Raw genomic sequence first — 23,185 nt, 5'->3', positions numbered from 1 at the left:
TCTGAATCTCAGGGTAATGTACAGTGACATACACCTACTTTGATAATAAATTTAATTATTGAATTCCAAATAGAAAGAGTTAAAGTCCAAATAGAAAGTCATTTTTGAAATGCGGATTTAAGGGCCTGGTTTAAAATAACTTGCACTCACATGCTTGGGTTAGATAATGCACTGAATTACCGTTTTATTCCTTATCCGAATAAGATCTGATACTGAACCGGCTCCACAGTATTCCATGACAATCCACAAATCTGTATTCTTGAAATAGCTTCCATAGTACTTTACCACATGAGGACTGTGGAGAAAGGGAAAGATAATTAAAATATTTTTCTAGATGTAAAATAACGATTGAAAACAAAGTTCATTAACCCATCCACTAAACCAATCTTTAAAATGGTCTCAATTTACCCAGTGCTGTTGCATTACAAATAATTTAGTGTAATCAATTAGATTTGAAATGGTGGTTACATCTTTTTAGCAGGAGAGTGGAGCAGGAGGGGGCTATAAAGGATTCTGATTCATTAATTTATCACACGTACATTGTTCTTACAGAAACATCTGCATGATGCATATAGTGAAAAGTGTCACTTCTATTAACAAGCAACACAACCTAAGGATGTGCTGAGGGCAGCCCACAGGTGTCACCACACATTCATGCGCCAACAAAGCATGCCCATAATGTTCGGAAGAACAACACAAGCAGCAACAACAATTGTAAAGTCACACGCACACAGGCCTCCAACACCAAGGTTAGGCTGCCCCTTGATCTCCAACCTCCAGTCCCTGGATCAGACTCACAGACATTGGGTCTTCCAGCTCCAGACCTACCGGACTCCAGGGCTTCGACCATCAGGCCTCGAACATCAAAGGACTGAAGGAAGGTATTGGGTAAAGGGAGAGGGCACTCAAGAGGGAGGAAACTGAAATGTTTGGACAAGGTTATGTACTTGTCATTGAGCAAGTTTGGCCCTGTGTATGCACGCTTGTGTGTGCTATGGGAAGAAAACAGGAAAGGCAGTAGGGAACCAGGCCTCCAGGATCGAGGATGGCTAGCATCCATTCTTCTGAGGAATGAAGATGCCTGTGGATGAAAATTGTAAATGTCGTACATCAACTACCACACAACCTGGTCAGGGCCAGGGTCAGTCCATGAACAATGAAGTTCAAAGACAATTAATGACCAAGCTCCATTGTACAGGCTTAGCAGGCACACAAGGTGAATTGTGAACCTTTAGAATTCTCTGCCCAGAGGGTGTCATAAGACAGATCATTAGGAATGGCTAAATATTTGAAAAATTGGGGAACTGAGGGTCACGGGGAAGAATAGTTTGAGAGATCAAGGAATAGAAGGCTATGAGGACCTGGCACAAAAGAGAAGTCAAGGCCCGGCTTCAGAAGAACTGGTTCAACCCAACGTTGGCTGTTCTTTAAAGAAAGCCACAGGATATTTAACATCAGAATGAATCACTGCACATGAGCCATCTCAGGTACTTATTTATTTTCATTAACAGTTTTGTTTCTGCTTTGTGACCCTTCCCTGATAATTTATCCAGATGTTTAACACAACATTCGTGTCGATATTCACTAACCTCCCATTTTCCCCAGCCTAATTAACCTCACTCTGATGGCACAGATCTGATGATCAAAATAATAATCAAATCTGAGGCCCAGCCAAGCATCTCTGCATGAACACAAAAAGGCTTGCATTTCTTAGAAAGGGAGCTGGTGACTCTTGTAAATGGGAAGGCAGAGTCATAGACCACTACAGGACAGAAAGAGGCTCTTTTGTTTGTCTAGTCTATTCTACCTAGTCGCATTGACCTGCATCTGGACTATTGGCCTCAATACCCCTCCCACCCGTGTACACTAAAGTTTGAAGTGTTTATTTTTAAAGTGATACAGTGTGGATTAGGCCTCTCTGGCCCTCCAAGCAATGCTGCCCCAGCAACCCCAGAACCCCGGATAACCATAACCTAATCACAGGAGAACTTACAATGACAAATTAACCCACCCGGTACGTCTTTGGACTGTGGGAGGAAGCCGGGGCACCCGGGGAAAACCCAGGCATTCCATGGGGAGGATACAGAGACGGGCTACAGAACTATGCCGAGTGCCCCGAGCGATAATTGTGTCACACAAACTGCTACACTGCTGGAACGCCCCTTTTATTTAGAGATACAGCACAGTAACAGGCACCCTTTGCCCAATTAACCTGCTAACCATACCTTTTTGGAATGCCAGAGGAAACCAGAGCACCTGGAGGAAGTCCACGTGCTCATGGGGAGGGGAGAATGCACAAAAACTCTTTAGACAATGGTGGGAATCGAACCTAACACCACTACGCTACTGTGACACCAGCCATGCGCTGTGCCTAACAGCAGGTTTCACGGCATGAGAGGGGATGAATCACATTTCTTTTCACAGCTGAGTTTGAATTTTTTTTTAAATCATTGAGTTACCACGTCACCACAGACAAACAGGAATTCTGGGCTCTATACCGCCACAGTTCCACCATATTACAATAACATCAATATTCATTTGTTTAAAAAAAAAATCACCTAACAAGTATCCACCAACAAAAAATCATTTTGCCTCACCTATCACACTGCTGCATAATAGAGATCTCTTTGATAATCTCCTGCAAGTCTGATTCTACCGGGACCTGTTTGATGGCCACCACTTGGCCTGACTCCTTGTGGATTGCTTTGAACACACTGCCATATGACCTAAGAGGAAACAGATTATTAGAATTCAGTAAGCATTACACACTAAAGCAGTCTGTTACAGAGGGAAGACAAGGGAGAATGAAAATTAGAGATTTTTCCCTTTGAGAGGGAATCACACAACATACCTTGATCTTTATTTATTTCTCCCCCTCACTTTCCCCTTTTCCTCTCTGCCAGCAGAGCGCACAACAGATCTCGATCAATATCGTAGGCAATGTCCACTCCATTTCCTTCCCCTTATAGTGTCCTAACCACCACTTTAGTCAAAATGAAATTTATTGTGCACAGGTCCAATGGAAAACTTACTTGCAGCAGAATCACAGGCACAGACCATCAGAAAAGCAGCATTCACGAGAAAAATATAAATTAAATGCAAGTTATACACAATTTTAATAAAGTGCATTTTAGTGTAAAGTGGTGCTAAACTGTAGTGATTAAGAATCAAATGGTTGAAGACAAGGAGCTATTCTTGAACCTGGCATTGTAGGACTTCAGGGTTCTGAATCTGCAACCTGATGGTAGCTGTGAGAAGCTGGCACAGCCCACAGTCGCACCTTCAATGATGGATGGATGCTGCCTTCTTGAGCCAGCAGTCTGACAGGTGCAACCAGTCAGATTCTTTCAACAGTACACTTGTTAGCCTGTTCAAAAACAAGCCAGACCTCCTTTACCTTTCCAATGGTAGCCATGAAAAGGTGGCATGGCTTGTATGGAGGGGATCTTTGATGACAGATACTGCCTATTTGCAGCGCCTCCTGCAGATACTACCAATGGTGGGGAAGAACGTGCCCATGATGTATTTACCACTTGAGATAACAGAGGAATGTACACTGTCTACAATAAAAGGACAGTGTTCACCACTGAGCGTAAGTAAGGTAAGGATATCGACAGTCTCAATTCGGACAAGGCAAATCAAGTCAAGCAGGAGGTATTGGAGCCTAAAGAACAAGTCAAGATTCAGCAACAGCTTCTTCCCAAGTACCTTGAAGCCACCTGAAAAACCCTACCTCAGTCTGTATTCCTTTCTCTCTTGATTTGCACTGATGCCGTTTTATTGTGTTGTGAAGTTTTGCATAATTTATGTTAATTTGAGCTCAGTTTATTATTTTGTGACTGTATGTGCTGGATCATAACTATAGGTATACAAGACCATTAGATACAGGAGCAGAAATAGGCCAATTTACCCATCCAGTCTGCTCTGCCACTTCACTATTGCTGACCCATTTCTCTCTCAGCCCCAATCTCCTGCCTTCTCCCCATATCCCTTCAGGTGGTGGCATCCATCAGTCTTGCGAGACCATGGATCTGCGCCTGGAAAGTCCTACTTCAGTTTGTGTTAGAGCAGCGTCTATTGTTCATGCCTTGAATAATCAAGAATCAGTCAACCGCTGCCTTAAGTATACATAATGGCTTGGTCACAGATTCACCTTTCTCTGGCTAAAGAAATTCCTCTTCATGTCCTATACATGCACTGTGTTTTGCACTTTAGCCCCAGAGGAAAAATGTTTCATTTAGCTGTATAAATGTGTATGGTTGAATAACAATACACTTGAATAACACTTGAAACTTGAGCAGACATCTTTCTGGCAATAAACTGTGAAATTGTGGGCGGAGATCACAACGCAAACGTAAAAGCTGAAGTCAGAAGATGGCTACAAGACATTCTCGTTGAGAAGTGTGGGTGTCCATTGCTGATATGTGCGCACAGGCGTCCTTGCATAGCCTTCTAGTGTTTCCTTTATAACAGGAAACCCACAAGCAGATACTAGCTGTGGGGAAGTAGTGTGCCTGCACCTTGTATCTTCTGTGAGCGCACATCAGAAATGAAACAAGAACACGCCCATCTTTCATGTTATCTCAACATCCCACTGCACAGACAACCTCTAAAATTTGTGGAAAGTGCCTCCAAGGCTACAAGTTCAATAAGCATGTTCTATTTCTTTAAGTGCTCTTCAATATTAAATTCTGGATTTTCAATTAAGTGAAATAACTAACTTGCATCCTTTCAAAAGAACAAAAGCTCTAGAGGTTTACTGAAAGGCTCAGCCTCATAACAGAAGGATGTTGAAAAGAACAGAAATGTGGAGGAATTTCTTTAGCCAGAGGATGGAGAATCTGTGGAAGTCATTGCCGCAGGTGGTTGCTGAGGCCAAGTCATTGGGCATTAGCAAGGACATCAAAGAAAACAGGGAGAAGGCAGGAAAGGGTGGCTGAGAGTGGATCAGCCTTGATGGAATGGTGAACACTTGATGGGCCAAATGGCCTAATGTTCTCCGTATTATTTTTATTTACACATTTTATCTTCTTTTGCACATTGGTGTTTTGTATTTTTTCCTGTACATGACTGCAAGAAGAATTGGAAGGTGACATCCATGTACTTTGATAATAAATTTACTTCAAACTATGAGATTTCAGTGAGAGTTTAATTCATGGGGCAGAGTCACAGAATTATTGTGGGTGTTTTTGTCAGCTTCTGAACTACTGGCTGTGGTTGCCCATCACCCTTTATCTCCGAAGAACTAACGAGGCAGCCACCCTTTTCGGTGACCGCCTAATCAGTTGCTGGAGTAATGTCCAAGCAAGATAATCATGAAAGAGGAAGGTCATTCAACCCATTTTACTTCAACCATGCACAAAGACTGGAGGTCCCCTCCTCTATTATAATTTTAGTTGGTTAGTTATGAGTCAGAAAGTTATGGTTTTAAAAAGGTTCCAAAGACTTGAGAACAAAATGCAGACTGCCAATTCCAGTGCAGTGCCACATTAACTGACCACTTTCCAGACAATTCACTAAACCGAGGCTCCGCCTGGCCCCTGGCATGTTGCAAAGAGATCCCACAACAATATTACGAAGATGTTTATCTCATCAGTGCAGAGTACAGTTCAACAAGCACAGTACAGGAGCAGACCCTTCGGCCCACAATGTTGTGCTAAACCAATCAAATGGCCAACTAAACTATTCTCTTCTACCTACATGAAGTCCATCCACATCCTTGCATTTTCCTCACATTCACGTGCATATTGAAACACTTGTTAGAAGTCTCTAATATACCTGCCTATACTGCCACCCAAGGCAGTGGATTCCAGGCACCTATCACTGTGTAAAAATCTTGCTCCTCACTCCTCGTTTGAGATGATCCCTTCTCACCTTAAACACACATCCTTTAGCATCAGAGATTTCAGCCCCAGGAAAAAGATATTGTCTGTCTCCTCTCTCTATGCAAATAAGCAGGCCTGTCTGTTTACAGGAAAACGTGTCCAGTCACACAGATTGCTACATATACTATTGGGTCAGTGAGCTCAATGGTACAGAAAATTGTTCATCTGGTTTCCTGTTTGTACTTATTGCGGGTTTCCAGTGCATCAAAAATAGAAACAATATGTTCCATGATCTGCCCTAACTTGTCTACAAGTAAACCTACAGACATGTGCTGTGACTCCAACACAGAGTATTATGCCTCACAACAAGACAGAGTACTACAGCACAGAAAGGGTGACTTCATTGAAACTATCGAATGGTGAAAGGCCTCAATAGATCGGAGATGGAGAGGATGTTTCCTATGGTGGGGGAGTCTAAGACCAGAGGACACAGTCTCAGAATAGAGGGGCATCCTTGTAGAATGAAGATGAGGAGGAATTTCTTTAGCCAGAGAGCGGTGAATTTGTAGAACTCATTGCCAGAGGCAGCTGTGGCAGCCAAGTCTTTACGTATATTTAAGGCAGAGGTCGATAGATTCTTGATTAGTCAGGGCATGAAGGGTTGTGGGGAGAAGGCAAGAGATTGGGACTGAGAGGAAGACTTGACGGGCCAAATAGCCTTATTCTGCTCCTATATCTTATGGTCTTACACCTAAACTATCTCAGAGCAATCAGGGATGGGCCCCAAAATGGCAGCCTTCCCTGTGGTACCAACATCCCAGAAATGAATAAACAAATTCTCCACCCTCCGGTTAAATAAAAATTTCCTCATCTCTGTTCTAAAGGGATGTTCTTCTATTCCGAGGCTGCGCCCTCTGCTCCTAGACTTCCTTACGGCCCTCCATTGGTCAGGATACACCATGGATGTCTACGTGATGTGCAAGCCAGGGAAGTACAATATGGAGAGCAGGCTCCCCCTCTCCATGCAGCTGATGATACAAAGGAATGGCAGAGTTTGGCATCAGCGGCGTCACAGGAGTTGCTAGTCCCAAAGCCTCCCCATGAGTGGGTACAGCCACAAGGCAGCAGAGGTTTAATACCAGTTTTCCATCTCCGCGAAGAGCTGGTAACGATGCTAACGAGCCCCATCTGCCCAAAGCGACTGGTTTTAAAGCACCAGAAACGTGCCTTTACCCCTTCTTTTGCCATTAGAAATGGTTCCACCAGGCTAAGCCACACATGAAAGCCTGAAAATGGACTTGGTTGTCAAAGGCTATTTGAGACACACAGAATTGGGAGCATTTAATACATAGTTGAAACTTATCCCCACTACCACCCCAGCTATAACAATGTTAAGAAACCACCTAGTCATACACTGCCCCACCATAGGAAACATCCTCCCCACATCCACTCTATCTTGGCCTTTCAATATTCAAAAGGTTCCAATGAGATCTCCCCTCATTCTTTTAAACTCCAGTGCTATAAAACACTCCTCATTCAATAACCCCTTCATTGCCAGGACCATTCTTGTGAACCTCCTCTAGATCCTCTCCATTACGAGCACATATTTTCTTGTACAAGGAGCCCAAAACTGCTCACAATACTCCAAGTGTGGACTGACCAATGTCTTGTAAAGCCTCAGTGCCTTCAGAGGCAGGTTCAGTATCAATGACATACATCGTGAAATTGGGTTAAATTTGGTTGAAAGATGTTTTGTTTTGGAAAACTGAAAGAGGACTAAGGAGCAAGGCCCAGAGACTGAGATTGCTGTGATCTCCTCTCTGCATCAGCTTGAATAACCAAAAGAAACTGAGAAAGCATGTTGGCTGTGTACTTTAACAGAGAATGCTGGAAGATTAGATCGGATCGCTCAAGATTCAAAAGCTTTAGAGATTCAAAGTAAATTTACTATCTTATGCAGTATATAACCCACACGTGGCTTCTCACAGACAGCCACGAAACAAAGAAACACCCAGTGTGCAAAATAACAAATCCAGCAAATAACACCCAGAATACTAAACACTAAACTGCAGAGTCCTTGAAACAGTCTAGGAATGTTCAGCTTAGTTCAATTTCGCACTGTCATTCGTTGACTGCAGGCTATCAGTCCACCCTGATCAAAATCGCGCAAAATAGCAATAAAACAAAGGAGTAACCAGAAACACACACAACATGAACTGCAGAATCCTCTAAAATGACTGCAATCCACAAAACGTGCTGAGCAAACTTTGCCCAAGACTCAAGACTTCTGCACCTTCCTCTAAAGGAAAGAACAGTCAACATTCTGGCTTCCTAATCTTTCATAATTTCTGACCTAAATCACAGATCTAAAACATTAATGATCTCTCTGTCCAGATATATGAGTATTTCCAGTATTTTTTGACTATAGACCTGAGCAAAAATAGCGCTGGCGAGATACGGCAATGCTTTACAGGCAGCAAACAAAACTACTAACTATTCTATTAATAACACTTTTAGTGGATTATGGTCACTGCAATCCACAGCCTGTAATTTCCCTTTGGGAGCTGTGCTTCCGAACCATCTGCATGACCTGGCGTTTATGCGGTATCCCGAAGGAATCAGCGAACGGGACTATCACAAATGCAGGTACAGCAAGGTGGCCTTTGCTGAAATAGACTTGCGGCCGGTTTGCAGTGGTGGGGCCCTGGCCCAGGCCCGAAAGTGATAAATGAACTGATGTTTGACCAGTTTGAGCACTAAGCCAGTTTAAGAAGATCAAGGCCAAGGGCTGAAGGACAAACCGGTGTTCGGCTCACTACTCCACGAGATTTACTCAACTCACAGCTGAACTGGTTCTGTGGCTGTGGCCTGCAACCATCTGGCTTCACCCACCTCAGCACTCAGCTGGCTCCATGGCTGGAGAGTCAATTTCAGGGACTCTGCGGCTAACGTTCCATGTGCTACTTGATTACTTTTTTATTGTCTGCATGATTTGTTTTATCACACATTGGGTGTTTGACAGTGTTTGTTGTGTGGGTTTTTTTTTAAATGGGTCCTATTGTGTTTCTTTGTTTTGTGACTGCCTGCTAAAAGACGAATCTCAAGGTTGCATATAACATACATACTTCCATAATAGATGTACTTTGAACTTCAATTTTTTGCATTTTGTCAAGTACCCAGTACATTTGGATGTCTATGTCATCCTCTTCTTGTGAATGATGTCATTGACAGCCAACCACTCACCTCTCAGTTTCATTGACCCCATTACTGAGACCAAATGTTTTTAATTAAAGACAGGGTAGGAAGGTGGTTCAGACATGCTAAAAATATGAGAGCAAGGAATGCACTGACTGAAAAGTTTTGAAAACAGCTGTGGAAACAGTATAGCAAGGTCAAGGTCAGCAGAATGGAATTAACTCTTCGCTGCCTGCTGCATCATTAATATCATAGTGCCAAAGCAAACATACCTCAAGATTGTTACTGAGCAAAAATTCACACGAAGTCACAAGCCATCGGGTGACCATAAGACACAAAGATTTTAATGAAGTGCCCTAAAGGAGGAAAGGCTGGTAAAGTTCCAGTTTATTTTTGGGAGGGTGAAGGGGATTGGGGAAATTATAAGACATGACAACCAATAGAGGAAATTTTAATTTGGAGATGACCAAGATGCCAGAATTGGGGTTTGTGTTAGTGAAACTAAAAAGGTCAAGGCATGTAGGCATCATATTAATTGCCTTTCAAAACGTAAAACTTCAAACAAACCCACAACTGGTTTCTTTGCAGACATTCAGCACTCACCCTTCACCAAGTTTCTCCAGCACATCAAAGACTTCCTCTGGCTGCTTGGTCAGGCTGTCCTCACTTAGTTTCTTCAGAGATCTGATATTGGGTGAAGGAAAAACAAAGTGCATTAAAAATGTGTCACAATACTGCAGGTTTAAATTTATAAAAGCTAAGAGGGTATAAAAGTCAAAGTTTCCCACAACTGTTCCGCCTTCCTTTCATCACTGAACTCCCCCCGCCATCAAAATATCTATGATGAAGGTTCCTGAATCAATATGTAGAAGACAGCTTGATTTAAAACTCTAAACCCACTCTCTAATGTAGCTTGATGAATAACTGATCCGGACTCCACAACCTATAGATTCACTTTCAAGGATTCTCAGTATTATTTATTTACTTTAATATTTACATGATTAATCTTCTTTTGCACATTGGTTGTATGTCAGTACAATAGATTCCGTTTAATTGGGCCATTGGTTAATCAAGGCAGCCACTTATTTGGGACAACTCTTAAAGAACAAAATCTAATCCTGAGAAAATAGACAGAATTTCCTTCGTTTATTTGGGATACAATACCGCTTAATTGGGGCACGATATCGTTGTCGAAGAGTTTCTAACCAGCATCAGCTGCGTGCACTCGTGTGGCCATTAGACACTGCACCATGCTTAGAGCAGTTTTTGAATCGTGTCAGTTGTGAGTACTTGTGTTCAAAAAGCAAGGCAACTCAGAACTCAGAAGAGTTTCAAACATTCAAGCTTTGAGATGCCAGAAATGGCAAGGAGTGAAAAATGAAACAATTCCACTATTTCAACAAGTTGTGGATGCAATCACTGATAGCATTGTTTGAGGGCAATCTATTATCCACCCCAGGTGTCTGCAGCGATTTTGTTCATTTACAGTCAAAAGAACACAAATTCTTCTGTCAATAACTATTAAGTAGTAATACAGTTTTATAGTACTGCAGTAGTAATCACGGTGTGCCAATTTGTTCTGCATTTTATTTAAATGGCGGCACAATGCAACTCGCAGCGGCCACTCCGGTGGTGATATCTGTTATAGTTCAAGTCATCTGTCAAGTAGGGTGCCGTGCACAATCCTGATTTGATGGAGACAGATGTGAGAGCACGGAGGAACATCTGGTGAAACTTCTGAAATGCCTGCTTTGCCGCCGCTGCAACTGTGTGATCCAGAATCTCCGGAGGGGAAGACCTCGAGTCCTCGGGTTTGCTTGTTGCTCGGCGGCCAGGGCGGGGTCAAAGCGCTCGGCAGAGGATGGTGCTCGGTGTCGGAGGGCTGGTCGGAGGCTCGAAGTTTTCGGACGGACTCAGAGACGGCTGCAGTCGGGTGCTTTCAACGCATTGGCAAGCTTGTGGCGCTTGGAGGTTCATGGCAGGGAGAGTTTCTCCCTTCTACCGCCTGCGTGAGATGATGGGGCTATTGGAACTTTGAGACTTTTTTTTACTGTGCCCGTGGTCTGCTCTTTATCAAATTATGGTATTGCTTGCACTGTTGTAACTGTATGTTATAATTATGTGCTTTTGTCAGTTTTAGTCTTGGTTTGTCCTGTGTTCTTGTGATATCATTCTGGAGGAACGTTTGTATCATTTTTTAATGCATGCATTTCTAAATGACAATAAATGAGGACTGAGTGTCCTCATAATCTAATAATCTAATCTAAATACATAATTTGTTACTCAGTTAAATGGGTAATTTGTCTTTTTTATACCTTTCTAACTATTTCCATGAAACTTTGGCTAATTGAGGCAGCTACCAGAAGAGTAAATGAGGTGAACAACAGGAATATATTTCTTCAGGAATTCTGCTAAACTAGGGACAAAGTATATGATGACGAAGGAGGGCACAAAGGAATATCTGTGTGGAACATACAAATCTACAAACACTAACTCAGGATTTTTTACTACAGTATGAAGTCTTAGGTACATATATGTGTCCAAGGCTTTTGCACAGTACTGTAGTAATTTTACATATTGCTGTTGTGCTGCTGCTGCTGCATAAAAACAAATTTCATGACATGTAAGTGATGGTAAACCTGACTCTGAAATGGGTCTCTATTGTGGACTGAGAGTGGGAAGGGGCAGGGAGAAGGGAATCATAGTTGGGAAAAGGGGAAGGGAGCAGGAAGCACCAGAGACATTCTGTAATGATCAATAAACCAATTGTTTTGAATCAAATGATCTTGCCTGGTGTCTCAGGACTGGGTGTGACTGCAATTGGCCCACTCTCACCCCAGCACTCCTTCTCCACATTGACAAATGCAATACTGTGCAAAAGTCTTTGGCACTATCTATATATATATATGTGTGTGTGTGTGTGTGTGTGTGTGTGTGTATATACACACACACACACACACACACACAGTAAATCTTAATCATTTATATACATTTCTTATTATTTATTGTTTTCTTATGTATGCACTGTACTGCTGCCACAAAACAATAAATTTCACAGCATATGCCAGTTATATTAAACTTGATTCTGGTTTATAAGTTCAGTGCAGATCTCTTACACTGGAAATCCTGTGTTTAGACAGTTTTATACATGGCTTCCTTCTGATACCAGTTACAGTTTGTGTTAATTTTTTATAGACCTATCCTTCACCTGGTTTCTCAAAAGGAACGAGACACATTCAAAAGTTATGGACCATATGCCTACTGGGCTGCTTCTGGCTGGCTTCTATTTTGATCATCCAATTAGCTCACATTGAACAGGCTCTGGACCATCTGGCATCTCTTGAGAAATTGAGAGTGTGAATAGAGATGCCATCTGACGTGTTTCTGTAACCAAAATTGAAGCTGTTACATTGCAAAGCAGAGAGAGGCCCCGTACATTCCAGAAGATGGGCAACTCCCATAGATAATAGATTATCCACTTTATCTTCCCAAAAACTGGTTCTCATGCACATTCATCTCCTCACCTTCTCACAGGCACCGCACTCCGTTTATTTTATTATTTATTTACTTAGCAATCTGGCACAGTAACAGGCCCTTCCGGCCCAATGAGCCTGGCCGCCCAATTACACCAAAGTGACCTACCAGCCCATACGTCTTTGGAATGTGGGAGGAAACTGAGGCACATGGAGGAAACCCAACAGGTCATGGGGAGATTGCACAAACTCTTTAAAGGCAGCAGTGGAAATTGAAACTGGGTTGCTAATGCTACAACAGTGTTACACTACTGTGCAACCCCACTGCCTGCCTTCTGGTCAATAGTGACCAACTGTTTTCTGCCCCTTCTCTCCCCTCCCACACCCATGCATGTTAATCCCTCTCCAAAGTAAATAAATAACCATTAGTTGCGACTGCTATTTATGGGAACCCACTATGCGCTAACTATCTCCAGCAATACAAACACTCGCCACAGGTTTAATGTTATTTTACACAAAAATACAGGCAAGAAGAAAAATGTTGATCCGCTTAGGAGGCAACAGCTGGAAGCAATATTGCTGTTAAAAGTAATTTAGAGAAGATACACCTCCTCACAAGTCAAGAAAACACAGCAGCATCTGTACTTTCTGAGGATTTCAAGGTGTGAAAGGCTCCCCACCTCAATTCTAACCACTTTCTACAGGAGCACCATTGAGTGTCCCGTCTGTCTGCATCATTGTGTGGTACAGAAGCCGCAAAGCATCAGACTACAAGACCCAACAGAGGATAATAACACACTGCCTAGAGGATCAGAGGGTCTCCCTCCCCCTTATTTGTGACATTTACCGGGAGCATTGTAGACGAAGGGCTCAAAGCATTATTGAGGTTCCCTACCACCCATCCCACAATCTCTGTGACCCACTACCCTCAGGAAGGAGATACAGGAGCATCAGGAGTAGGACTGTCAGACTAGGTAACACATTCTTCCCTCAGGCTATGAGACTAATGAATACCCTGCCATCACCCAGGTCTCATCACTAAGACAGCGAGCTGTTGACCTGTGCTGTGCTTTACTATATGCATTTTGAATTATATTTTATTAACTTATTTTGGTACAATATTTTGATTCATGTTCTGTGTGTGATGCATGTATTGTGAGTGTACTGTGGTCTGGAGGAACATTCTTTCATTTGGTTGTATATATGCACAGTCAGATGACAATGACCTTAAACTTGGTAATACTGCAGAGATCTCCCATTTAGACAAACATCCAGTACTTTTCAAAGAACAGCAGCGGACAGAGCTGTCCTAAACAATACCCATCCCTGCACCAACAGCATTAAATTAACAATCCCACCTGCCTTTGTTTGACTGCAACAATATGTCATGTTTAGAAACATAAGAATAGTCATGGTAGTATAGTAGTTAGCTCAGCATCAGTGTTCAATTCCTGTGAAGAGTTTATACGTTCTCCCCGTGACTCCAGGTGCTCCGGGCTCCTCTCACCTTCCAAATACGTACGGTTATGGCTACTGAGTTGTGGGCATTCTATGCTGGCATCAGAAACGTGCAGGCTCCCCAGCACAATCCTCACTGATATGATTTGATGCAGACAACGCATTTCACTGTCTTGTACATGTGACAAATACACTCTCCACTAGTCTGGACAGTATATTAACTGGCAGCATCTCAGCCTGATATGGAAACACCAATGCTCTTCAACGGAAAATCCTACAAGTAGTGCATACAGCCCAGTTCATCACAGGTAAAGCCCTCTCAACCACTGAGCACATCTACATGAAATGCTGTCACTGGGAAGCAACATCTATCATCAGAGACCCCCACCTCTCAGGCCGTGCTCTCTTCTCAGTACTGCCATAAGGAAGGTGGTACAGGAGCCTCAGGACTCTCACCACCAAGTCTGGAAACAGTTATTATCCCTCAACCATCAGGCTCTTGAACCAGTGGGGATAACTTCACTTACCCCATCACAGAAATATTTCCCCAACCTAAGGATTCACTTTCAAGGACTCCTCATCTCATGTTCTTGATTTTTATTATTTATTATTATTTCCTTCCTTTTGTATTTGCAGTTGTCTTTTGGACACTGGTCAGATGCCGAAGTTGGTGCGGTCTTTCACTGATTCTATTACAGATTTATTTATTTTTGTTTATTGAGATACAGCTGGGAGTAAGGCCTTCCAGCCCTCCAGGCCACACCGCCCAGCAATCCCTAATTTAACTCTAGCCTAAGCTCGGTACAAATTACAATGACCAACTAACCTACCAGGCAGCTTGTTTTTGGAAGGAAGCCGGAGGAAACCCACGTGGTCACGAGGAGAATGTACAAACTCCTTACAGGCAGTGATGGGAAATGAGCCTGGGCTGTTGGTACAGTAAAGCACTGTGCTAACCACCACGCTACCGTGCCCCCCCGACACCTTGCTCATATCGAGTATGCCCACAAGAAAATTAATCTTGGGGTTGTATATGGTGACATATATGTACTTTGATAATAAATTTACTTTGAACTTTAAAGCTAATCTTTAATCCTTAGAAAGTGCCTCTAAGATGCTTCACAATACTTCAGATCAACTGAAACTCTTTTCTGTTTTTAAATATTTTCATTAGTTAATCGTTGACCTGAGAATATCCCAAAAATCTTCAAAAGATTGAAAACTTGGAAGAAACCTCAGGAATTAATTGCAGAGATTTGAGGGAGGTGGGAATGCAGTCTTGGTGACAGACTGAAGCTGGTGTTCTCTTCAGAACAAAGAAAATCAAATTGAGATTGGATAGAGATATTTAAAATTGTTACGGGTTTGAAATAAGTAAACACATTATCATCATCATCAGGTGCCATGCCCAGTTTGAGTTTTGACTGCCATGGCCCACACGCTCCTGTTTCGGGTCAAGTGGATCAATTCATTGGTATTTATTTCCAGTTCTCTGGCTGCTGCCTCCATCATCATTTGTCTTTGTCTTCCTCTTGCTCTCTTCCCTTCAATCTTTCCCATAATTACGGTGCATTCTAACTCCTCTTTCCTAATCACATGTCCAATGAAGTCATGTTGCCTTTTCATGATCTCATACATTATTTCTCTTTTTGTGTTTGCTCTGCTCATGACATCCTCATTACATATTTGTTTCGTCCATAATATTCTTTGCATCCTCCTCAAAAACCACATCTATACTGCTTCAATTCATTTCCTCATGTTACTAGATATTGTTCAGTATTCTGAGTCATATAACATAACTGGATAAACATAACATTTCAGTACACTGAGGCAAGTTGTCATGCCTAGTTTAGTATTGGTCAGTATACTCTTCATTCGCGTAAAGCCGTCTTTTGCCATCCCTATTCTTCTTTTGATGTCCATGTCGCACCGGCTATCTGACGTCACCCAGCTTTCTAAGTAGCAAAAGTTCTGTACTTGTTTTATGTCTTGTATTTATTGTTTCCCTTGTATTTACTTGGGGAAGACATAAAACAAGTAAATACAAGGGAAACAATTTTCAATGACTTTCAATTTCCAATACACAGAGGGCAGAGATTTACAATGATTACCAAAGCCATCAGAGAGGCAAAAGGAAATTCTTTTTCACACTGCATTTTGTAGTTAGGTGCAGCCACTGTCTGATCATCATCATTATGTGCCGTGTTGAATGACGTGGGCGATCATGGTCTCAGGCAAATTTTCTACAGAAGAGGCTTGCCATTGCCTTTACAAGACAGGTGATCCCAGCAATTATCAATAATCAACAGAGGTTGTCAAATAAACAGGACTTAGGGGGTGGAGCTTAGGAGACGATGGTGCCTAACAGCGACTCCTTTGTTTGCATCTTCAGACACAGCTTTATTTCTTTCTTTAATATCTCTATTTTTCCCTTTCAGGGTTCTTTTGAAGATCCTGACCTGGAGTTACACGCTGACTTCGGTCTGTATAGGAATGGGATCCGCCCTTGAGGTCTCAAGACCGGCCACTATTCGATATACCAAAGACGCAGCCTAGGAGATTAGCATGCCTTTGGAGTTTCGGGATTTCGTGGCCCTGGAGGCGGGCAGACTAGAGGTTGGTGCCTCTGCAGAAATTTGGTGTGTCGTGAGAGACGGAAGATCAAAAGCAGCAAGCTGGTTGCAGGCTGTGTGTCCAGAGACCCGAGTTCTTTGGGCACAGAGCTCAGAAAAAGCGATGCAATGGCCCTTTAACATTGAAAATCAGTGAGTGGTTTGTTATATCTCCCCTCTCGCTGTAAAACAGAGACACCTCTTTTTCCCTTATTAGGGAGAGAGAGAGAGATCTTGTGGTATATCGAATTACCAGGTGAACGAGTAGTCTTTGGGGTACTGCAAGTCTGTCTTTATTGATGGTCTGCTGCACGCTTGAGTGCTTGGCGGGGGGGGGAGTGCCGATGCTTTTTTTGTTGGGGGAGAATCGTTGCTTTGCTGCTGCTTACGCGTGGGGCGGGGGAGCTGGGGGTGTTCTTTGGGGTTCTAACATTTAACTGTCATTCATTCTTTGGTGCACTTCTGTTTTCGTGGATGGTTCCGAAGAAAAAGAATTTCAGGATGTATATTGTATACATTTCTCTGACATTAAATGTACCTTTGAAACCTACAATATGTACCAGTTGCTCATACGACCATCCACCACCTAATTCCATGGCTTCAGGTGAGCCTGGTAGGGTGGGGGGAAAAAGCAGGTGCTACACCTTGCCCAAATGTGACCTGCAGCAGCTCACGGCCACTTTATTAGGTACACCAGCTCATTAACGCAAATATCTATATCAGCCAATCACATGGCAGCAACACAATGCATATAAGCATGCAGACATCGTCAAGAGATGCAGTAGTTGTTCAGACCAAGCATAAGAATGGGGAAGAAATGTGATCTAAGTGACTTTGACAATGGAATGATTGTTGGTACCAGCCAAGATGGTTTGAGTATCTCAAAAACTGCTGATCTCCAGGGATTATCACACACAACAGTCTCCAGAGTTTACAGAGAATGGTGCAAAATAACATCCACTCAGCGGCAGTTTTGTGGACAAAAATGCCTTATTAATGAGAGAGGTCAGAAGAGAATGGCCAGTTCGGCCCGAAGCATCAACTGTACTCTTTTCCACAGATGCTGCCTGGCCTGCTGAGTTCCTCCAGCACTTTGTGTGTGTTGCAGAGAATGGCCAGACTGGTTCAAGCTGACAGGGAGGTTACAGTAACTCAAATAACCACATGTTACAACAGTGGTGTGCAGAAAAGCATCTTTGAATGCACAGCACATCGAACCTTGAAGTGGAGGAGCCACAGTTGCAGAAAACCCCACTGGTTTCACTCCTGTAAACAATGAAGTGGCCACTAGGTATATAAACAAGAGATCCTGCAGATGCTGGAAATCCACAGCAGCACACACAAAACACTGGAGGAACTCAGCAGGTCAGGCAATGTCTATGGAGAGGAATAGACAGTTGATGTTTCGGGCCTGATGAAGGGTCTTGGCCAGAAAGGGAAATTGTTTATCCCTCTCCATAGACGCTGCTCCACCTGCTGAGTTTTTCCAGCACTTTGTTTGCATTGCAATGATTAAAGCAGTCTTTGCAATTCCTCTGTACTCTCCGGACACCTATTCCCTTCCATCTCATGCAATGTTATGCAATGAAATAATCAGTGTGTGATTAGTTTCAGGGCTTTGCCTCACAATGTAGAAACCACTAAGTACTTGCTGAGAATGGCAGAATGACATGACAGGGCTTAGTGATAGCAGGTCTCTGGGAGAATAAATTTCGCTGTAGTGCTGCTTATCTTATCAACCACCTGAAGATGCAGCTGGCAAGTGCAATGACCACAACCTCCTCTGGAGACACAGGAAAGACGTTAAGGAAATGTAATCAACTGCTTATCACTCCACCTACTAGAATTAACCAGCCTCTAAAAGCAATAAACTAGGATCCTCGCCTGTAATCTAGCTGGAATTGGCACTTGCAGAACATTATCAACATTAAACACTCCCAAATGACCCATTCTGCATACTGTACAAGTGGATGGACATCAGAGTGTTTCCTGTGCCTTCTCACTCTTGCACAGTGAGAGCACAGACAGAAAGCCACAGTGAGGTCACAAGTATATTGCCTTAATCCTCCCAATCCCTGAGGAAAATCAAATGAGACCCAATTACAGGTTATCGTAAGCAGAGCGTTTTATTAGTCTTGTACCTTAACTGGAACACAACACATTGTAAAGAGTGCAAATCAAATTCATTTTTAGATTAATAATTAAAAGTCATGATTAAATTGTATCTAAACTGTGTTTTCCACTCAGAGCGACATGGATCCAAAAGCAAAAACTGTAGAAAGCCTAAGAATTAGAAACAACACACACAAAATGTTGGAGGAACTCAGCAGGGCAATCCGCACCTCAGCCCAAAACGTCGACTGTACTCTTTTCCATAGGCGCTGCCTGGTCAGCCGAGTTCCTCCAGCACTTTGTGTGTACTGATCTGGATTTCCAGCATCTGCAGATGTTCTCTTGTTTGTGATAGAATTAGAGACATTTCAGATTTCTACAAAGAAAGTGCACAGAAAAGGAAAGCAGAATTTAGCAAAAATATACATGTACAAATTGTAGCGATTTCTATAAATACAGTGACTGTCTCTCCTCTCGCTGTGGAAGGAGGGATATCTGTCTCTCCCTTGTTAGTGAGACCGAGACTATATGATATGAACAGTTAGTTTTTGTCTCTCTTTGGGTCTTTGCTGTTGCTTGTATGGTGGGTGGTGAGAATGCTGATGCTTTATGCTAGAACAAGTGGGGGGCAGGGGATAAGGTTTATGCTTTTGCTGATGCTTGGGAAAGATTGAAGGAAAGAAAGCAAGAGGAAGACAAAGACAAATGATGATGGTGACAGCAGCCAGAGAACTGGAAATGAATATCAATGAATTGATCCACTTGACCCGAAACAGGAGTGTGTGGGCCATAGCAGTCAAAGCTCAAACTGGGCATGGCACCTGATGATGATGATACTTGAGCATGGAAGGGGGCAAAGGGGCTTTGGGGTTCTTGATTTTTTTTTCTGTCATTCATTCTTCGGAGGGTTTCTTCTTTTGAGGATGTCTGTGGAGAGTAAGAATTTCTGGCTGTATATTGTATACACTCTGATATTAAATGATACTATTGAACTATTGAAACATGTCAAAGTGAAACAATTGGCTAAAGTATCCTTTATTTATTTGTATTTATTAAGATACAGAGTGGATCAGGCCCTTCCAGCCCTTCGAAATGTACCGCCCAGAAATCCCCCGCTTTAATATGGCCTAATCATGAGACAATTTCAATGGCCAATTAACTTACCAACTGGTATGTCTTCGGGCTGTGGGAGAAAACCCACATGGTCACGGGGAGAGCATACACGCTCCTTACAGGCAACAGCAGGAAATGAACCCAGGTCACTGGTACTATAAAGCAATGTGCTAACCTCTACATTACCGTGCCACTTGGACAACACGCTCTGGGTGGGGGGGGGTTCGTTATAGAAATTATTGGGAAATAAGAAAATGGAAAATAAATTAAACATATGTTCTGCCTACCTATATGAAAGATGACACAGCAAACTCCCAGCAAGAGGTGGCTATGCCGATAGTGATTATGTAGATGCCCTAACAACCAACATACTTTTCATTTTTATTTGCATAATTCGTCTTCTTTTACATATTGGCTATTGGCTATCTTACTATATCATTTTCATAAATTCTAATGTATTTCTTTATTTTCTTGTAAATTCCTGCAAGAAAATGAATCCCAAGGTAGCATATGGGAACATATAGTGTACTTTGATAAATAGATTTACTTTGACTGAATCTTTCTTTCCGTATGCCATCAGTCTTATGAACACTTGAATTTTCGTCTATAATAAACCAAGTCCACCTGTACGTACACAGGTGTACCTCATTGTATATAGTTCATGATTATTTGCACTATTGTTTTGTTTGCTTTTTGATCCTGTACAGCGAGAGCTCAGGGAAATCGGCATTAAATTCCCTGTATGTGTCCACATACTTGGCTACAATAAAGGATTCTGATTCTGATTCCGAATCTTCCAAAATTCCCTGAATGCCGGGATGGTTCTCACAGACTGGACGGTAGCCTGCTAATTAAGAAAAGGGGTGAGAGTGACAAGAACTATAGACCTGTTAGCTTGATTTCAGTCACAGGGATAATGCTAGAATCTAGAAAGTGGCAACAATGAATCTAGAAGATCATTTTATAATTATATGGGAAACATAATTATAAGACTGAGTGGAATCAATGCAGATTTATGCCAGGTGAAACATATTTTGAAAATTTATGATTTTTTTAGGGTTGGAACTAACTGAATAGATATGTGGATGCAGTAACTGCACTTCCAAAAGGCATTTAATAAGGTGCTATTAAACTGGGTCTCAAGGGGATAGGGATAATGTACTGGCAATGGCAGAAGATAGATTAATAGAAAACAGAACGACATGTAGGAACCATGTCATTTTGGGGTTGAAAGGCTGTAAATAGAGAAGTGCCACAGGGACAAATGTTGCCCCCCCCCCCCCCATCTGTTCCAATTTATTTCAAGGATTTAGATGAGGGAACCAAGCGCATCAATATCCAAGTGTTTTTATGATATCATGTAGGGTGGAAGGGTGGGAGGTGAGGAAACACTTCCAAATGTTAATAAGCAAAGAACTAGAGAAGATGATAGGGAGATTTTATTTTTACCCAGCAAGCCATCATTTCTAATGATGGTAGCAGTTTCAATTTCAACAAAACATGAAAACAGAGAAATAATGCTCAATCTGCTTCCAATTCTGTTCATCTAACTTTAGAGGAAATAAAGTAGCTCCAGAGAATCAGAATCAGGTTTATTATCACTGGCATGTGTCATGAAATTTGATAACTTAGCAGCAGTACAATGCAATAAATGCAACAGAGAAAATAAATCAAAACAATAAGTATATATGTGTATATTGAGTACATTTAAAATAGTGCAAAAACATAAATAATATGTATTTTTAAAAAGTGAGGTAGTGTTCATGGGTTCAACGTTTAGGAATCATATGGCAGAGGGGAAGAAGCTGTTTCTGAATCACTGAGTGTGTGCCTTTGGGAGACTAATACCCAAGATGGAACTGACTAATCTTACAATTTTCTGCAGCTTCTTTCAATCCTGTGCAGTAGGCCCCCCACCCACCACCATACCAGACAGTGATGCAGCCTGTCAGAATGCTCTCCATGGTACATCTATAGAAGTTTTCAGGTGACTTAGGTGAGAAAAGAAATCTCTTCAAACTCTAATGAAATATAGCCTCTATCTTACTTTCTTTATAGCTGCATTGAAATGTTGGGACCAGGTTAGATCTTCAGAGATCCTGACACCCTGGAACCTGAAACTGCTCACTCTCTCCACTTCTGATGCCTCTATGAGGAGTGGTTCGTGTTCCCTCATCTTACCCTTCCTGAAGTCAGCTCTTTTGTCTTACTGATATTGAGTGCAAGGTTGTTCCCAACAAAGCAGGAGTTCCCAACATTTTTTGTGCCATGGAGCCTTACCATTAACAAGGGGGCCATGGACCACAGGTTGGGAACCCCTGCTCTGGAGGGTGCAGAAAAGATTTACAGAAATGCATGTAATGAATGCCAATTTGAAAAACATTTACTGTGGAGCAAAGACTAACAGGATGTTTGGTAGAGGTATACAATATCATGACTGCTTTAAATAGGATAAATAGAGAGAAACTTTTCCACAAGCAGTTTTTTCCAGGACCAGGAGATAAATTTTTAAATTTTGCAACAAACGCTACAAGATGTGAGATAAAGTAACTGTTGACCTTGAAAAGTGGTGGAAACAGAATCAGAGAATAACTTGCAGGGCTACTAAGAAGCAATGGGCGAAAGGAGACAAACTATTTCCCTATTACAAGCTCAAAGAATCTGAGTTGAATGGCCACATGAAATACCACAATAATTTGATATTTAATGTATATTAGTTTATGAAAAGGAACATTTACAGAGCTTTGGAGGAAGACTGGAATATGGAACGTTCCAGGCACCTTCTACTATGTTAAAAAGCTTGCCTCATAAATCTCCTTTAAACTTTCTCCCTCGCACCTTAAATCCTCGCCCAATATGTCCACAAAAAAAGAAAAAGACTATCAACTCTTTGATATATTTCTATCCATCCCCAACACTTCACAGAAAACAATCTTAAGTTTCACCAACCACTTGATATGCCAGCTTTCGCTAATCCAGGCAACATGATGCCTCTCCTAAGCTTCCACATACGTGCTGTACTGCGGCGACCAGAAGCACACAATATTCCAAATGCGGCCTAACCAAAGCTTTACATCAACGATTTGGATGATGGAATTGATGGCTTTGTTGTAAAGTTCACTGATGATATGAAGATAGGTGGATGGGCAGGTAGCTCGACAGATTAGGAAAATGGGCAAAGAAATGGAAGATGGAATACAGTGTTGGTCTTTCACTTTGGTAGAAGTAATGAAAGGTTGACTATTTTCTAATGGAGAGAAAATACAAAAAACTGAGGTGCCAAGGGAGTTGTGAGTCCTTCTGCTGGATTCCCTCAAGGTTAATTTGCAGTTTGAGTCTGTGGTGAGGAAGGCAAATGCAATGTTAGCGTTCATTTCAAGAGGACTAGAATATAAAA

The 23,185-nt window shown here is 42.1% G+C and overlaps 1 protein-coding gene across 2 annotated transcripts in view; it reads right to left on the bottom strand.

Moving 5' to 3' along the window:
* Positions 1-23,185, bottom strand: part of LOC140188072 (serine/threonine-protein kinase 3/4) — a 220,394-nt gene that overhangs the window by 171,064 nt on the left and 26,145 nt on the right. For both annotated transcript variants that reach the window (XM_072244018.1, XM_072244027.1), the window contains exons 2-4: positions 9,624-9,704; positions 2,598-2,726; positions 181-295 (exon numbers count right to left, since the gene is read on the bottom strand). In XM_072244018.1, coding sequence (XP_072100119.1) covers positions 181-295; positions 2,598-2,726; positions 9,624-9,704 — 325 coding nt within the window. The remainder of the gene's footprint in view (positions 1-180; positions 296-2,597; positions 2,727-9,623; positions 9,705-23,185) is intronic.

Source organism: Mobula birostris, chromosome 2 (genome assembly GCF_030028105.1).
Source record: "Mobula birostris isolate sMobBir1 chromosome 2, sMobBir1.hap1, whole genome shotgun sequence".
In the NCBI taxonomy this organism is placed as follows: Eukaryota; Metazoa; Chordata; class Chondrichthyes; order Myliobatiformes; family Myliobatidae; genus Mobula; species Mobula birostris.
Note: the sequence above shows the minus strand (reverse complement) of the source record. Positions and strands in the feature narration are given on the sequence as shown.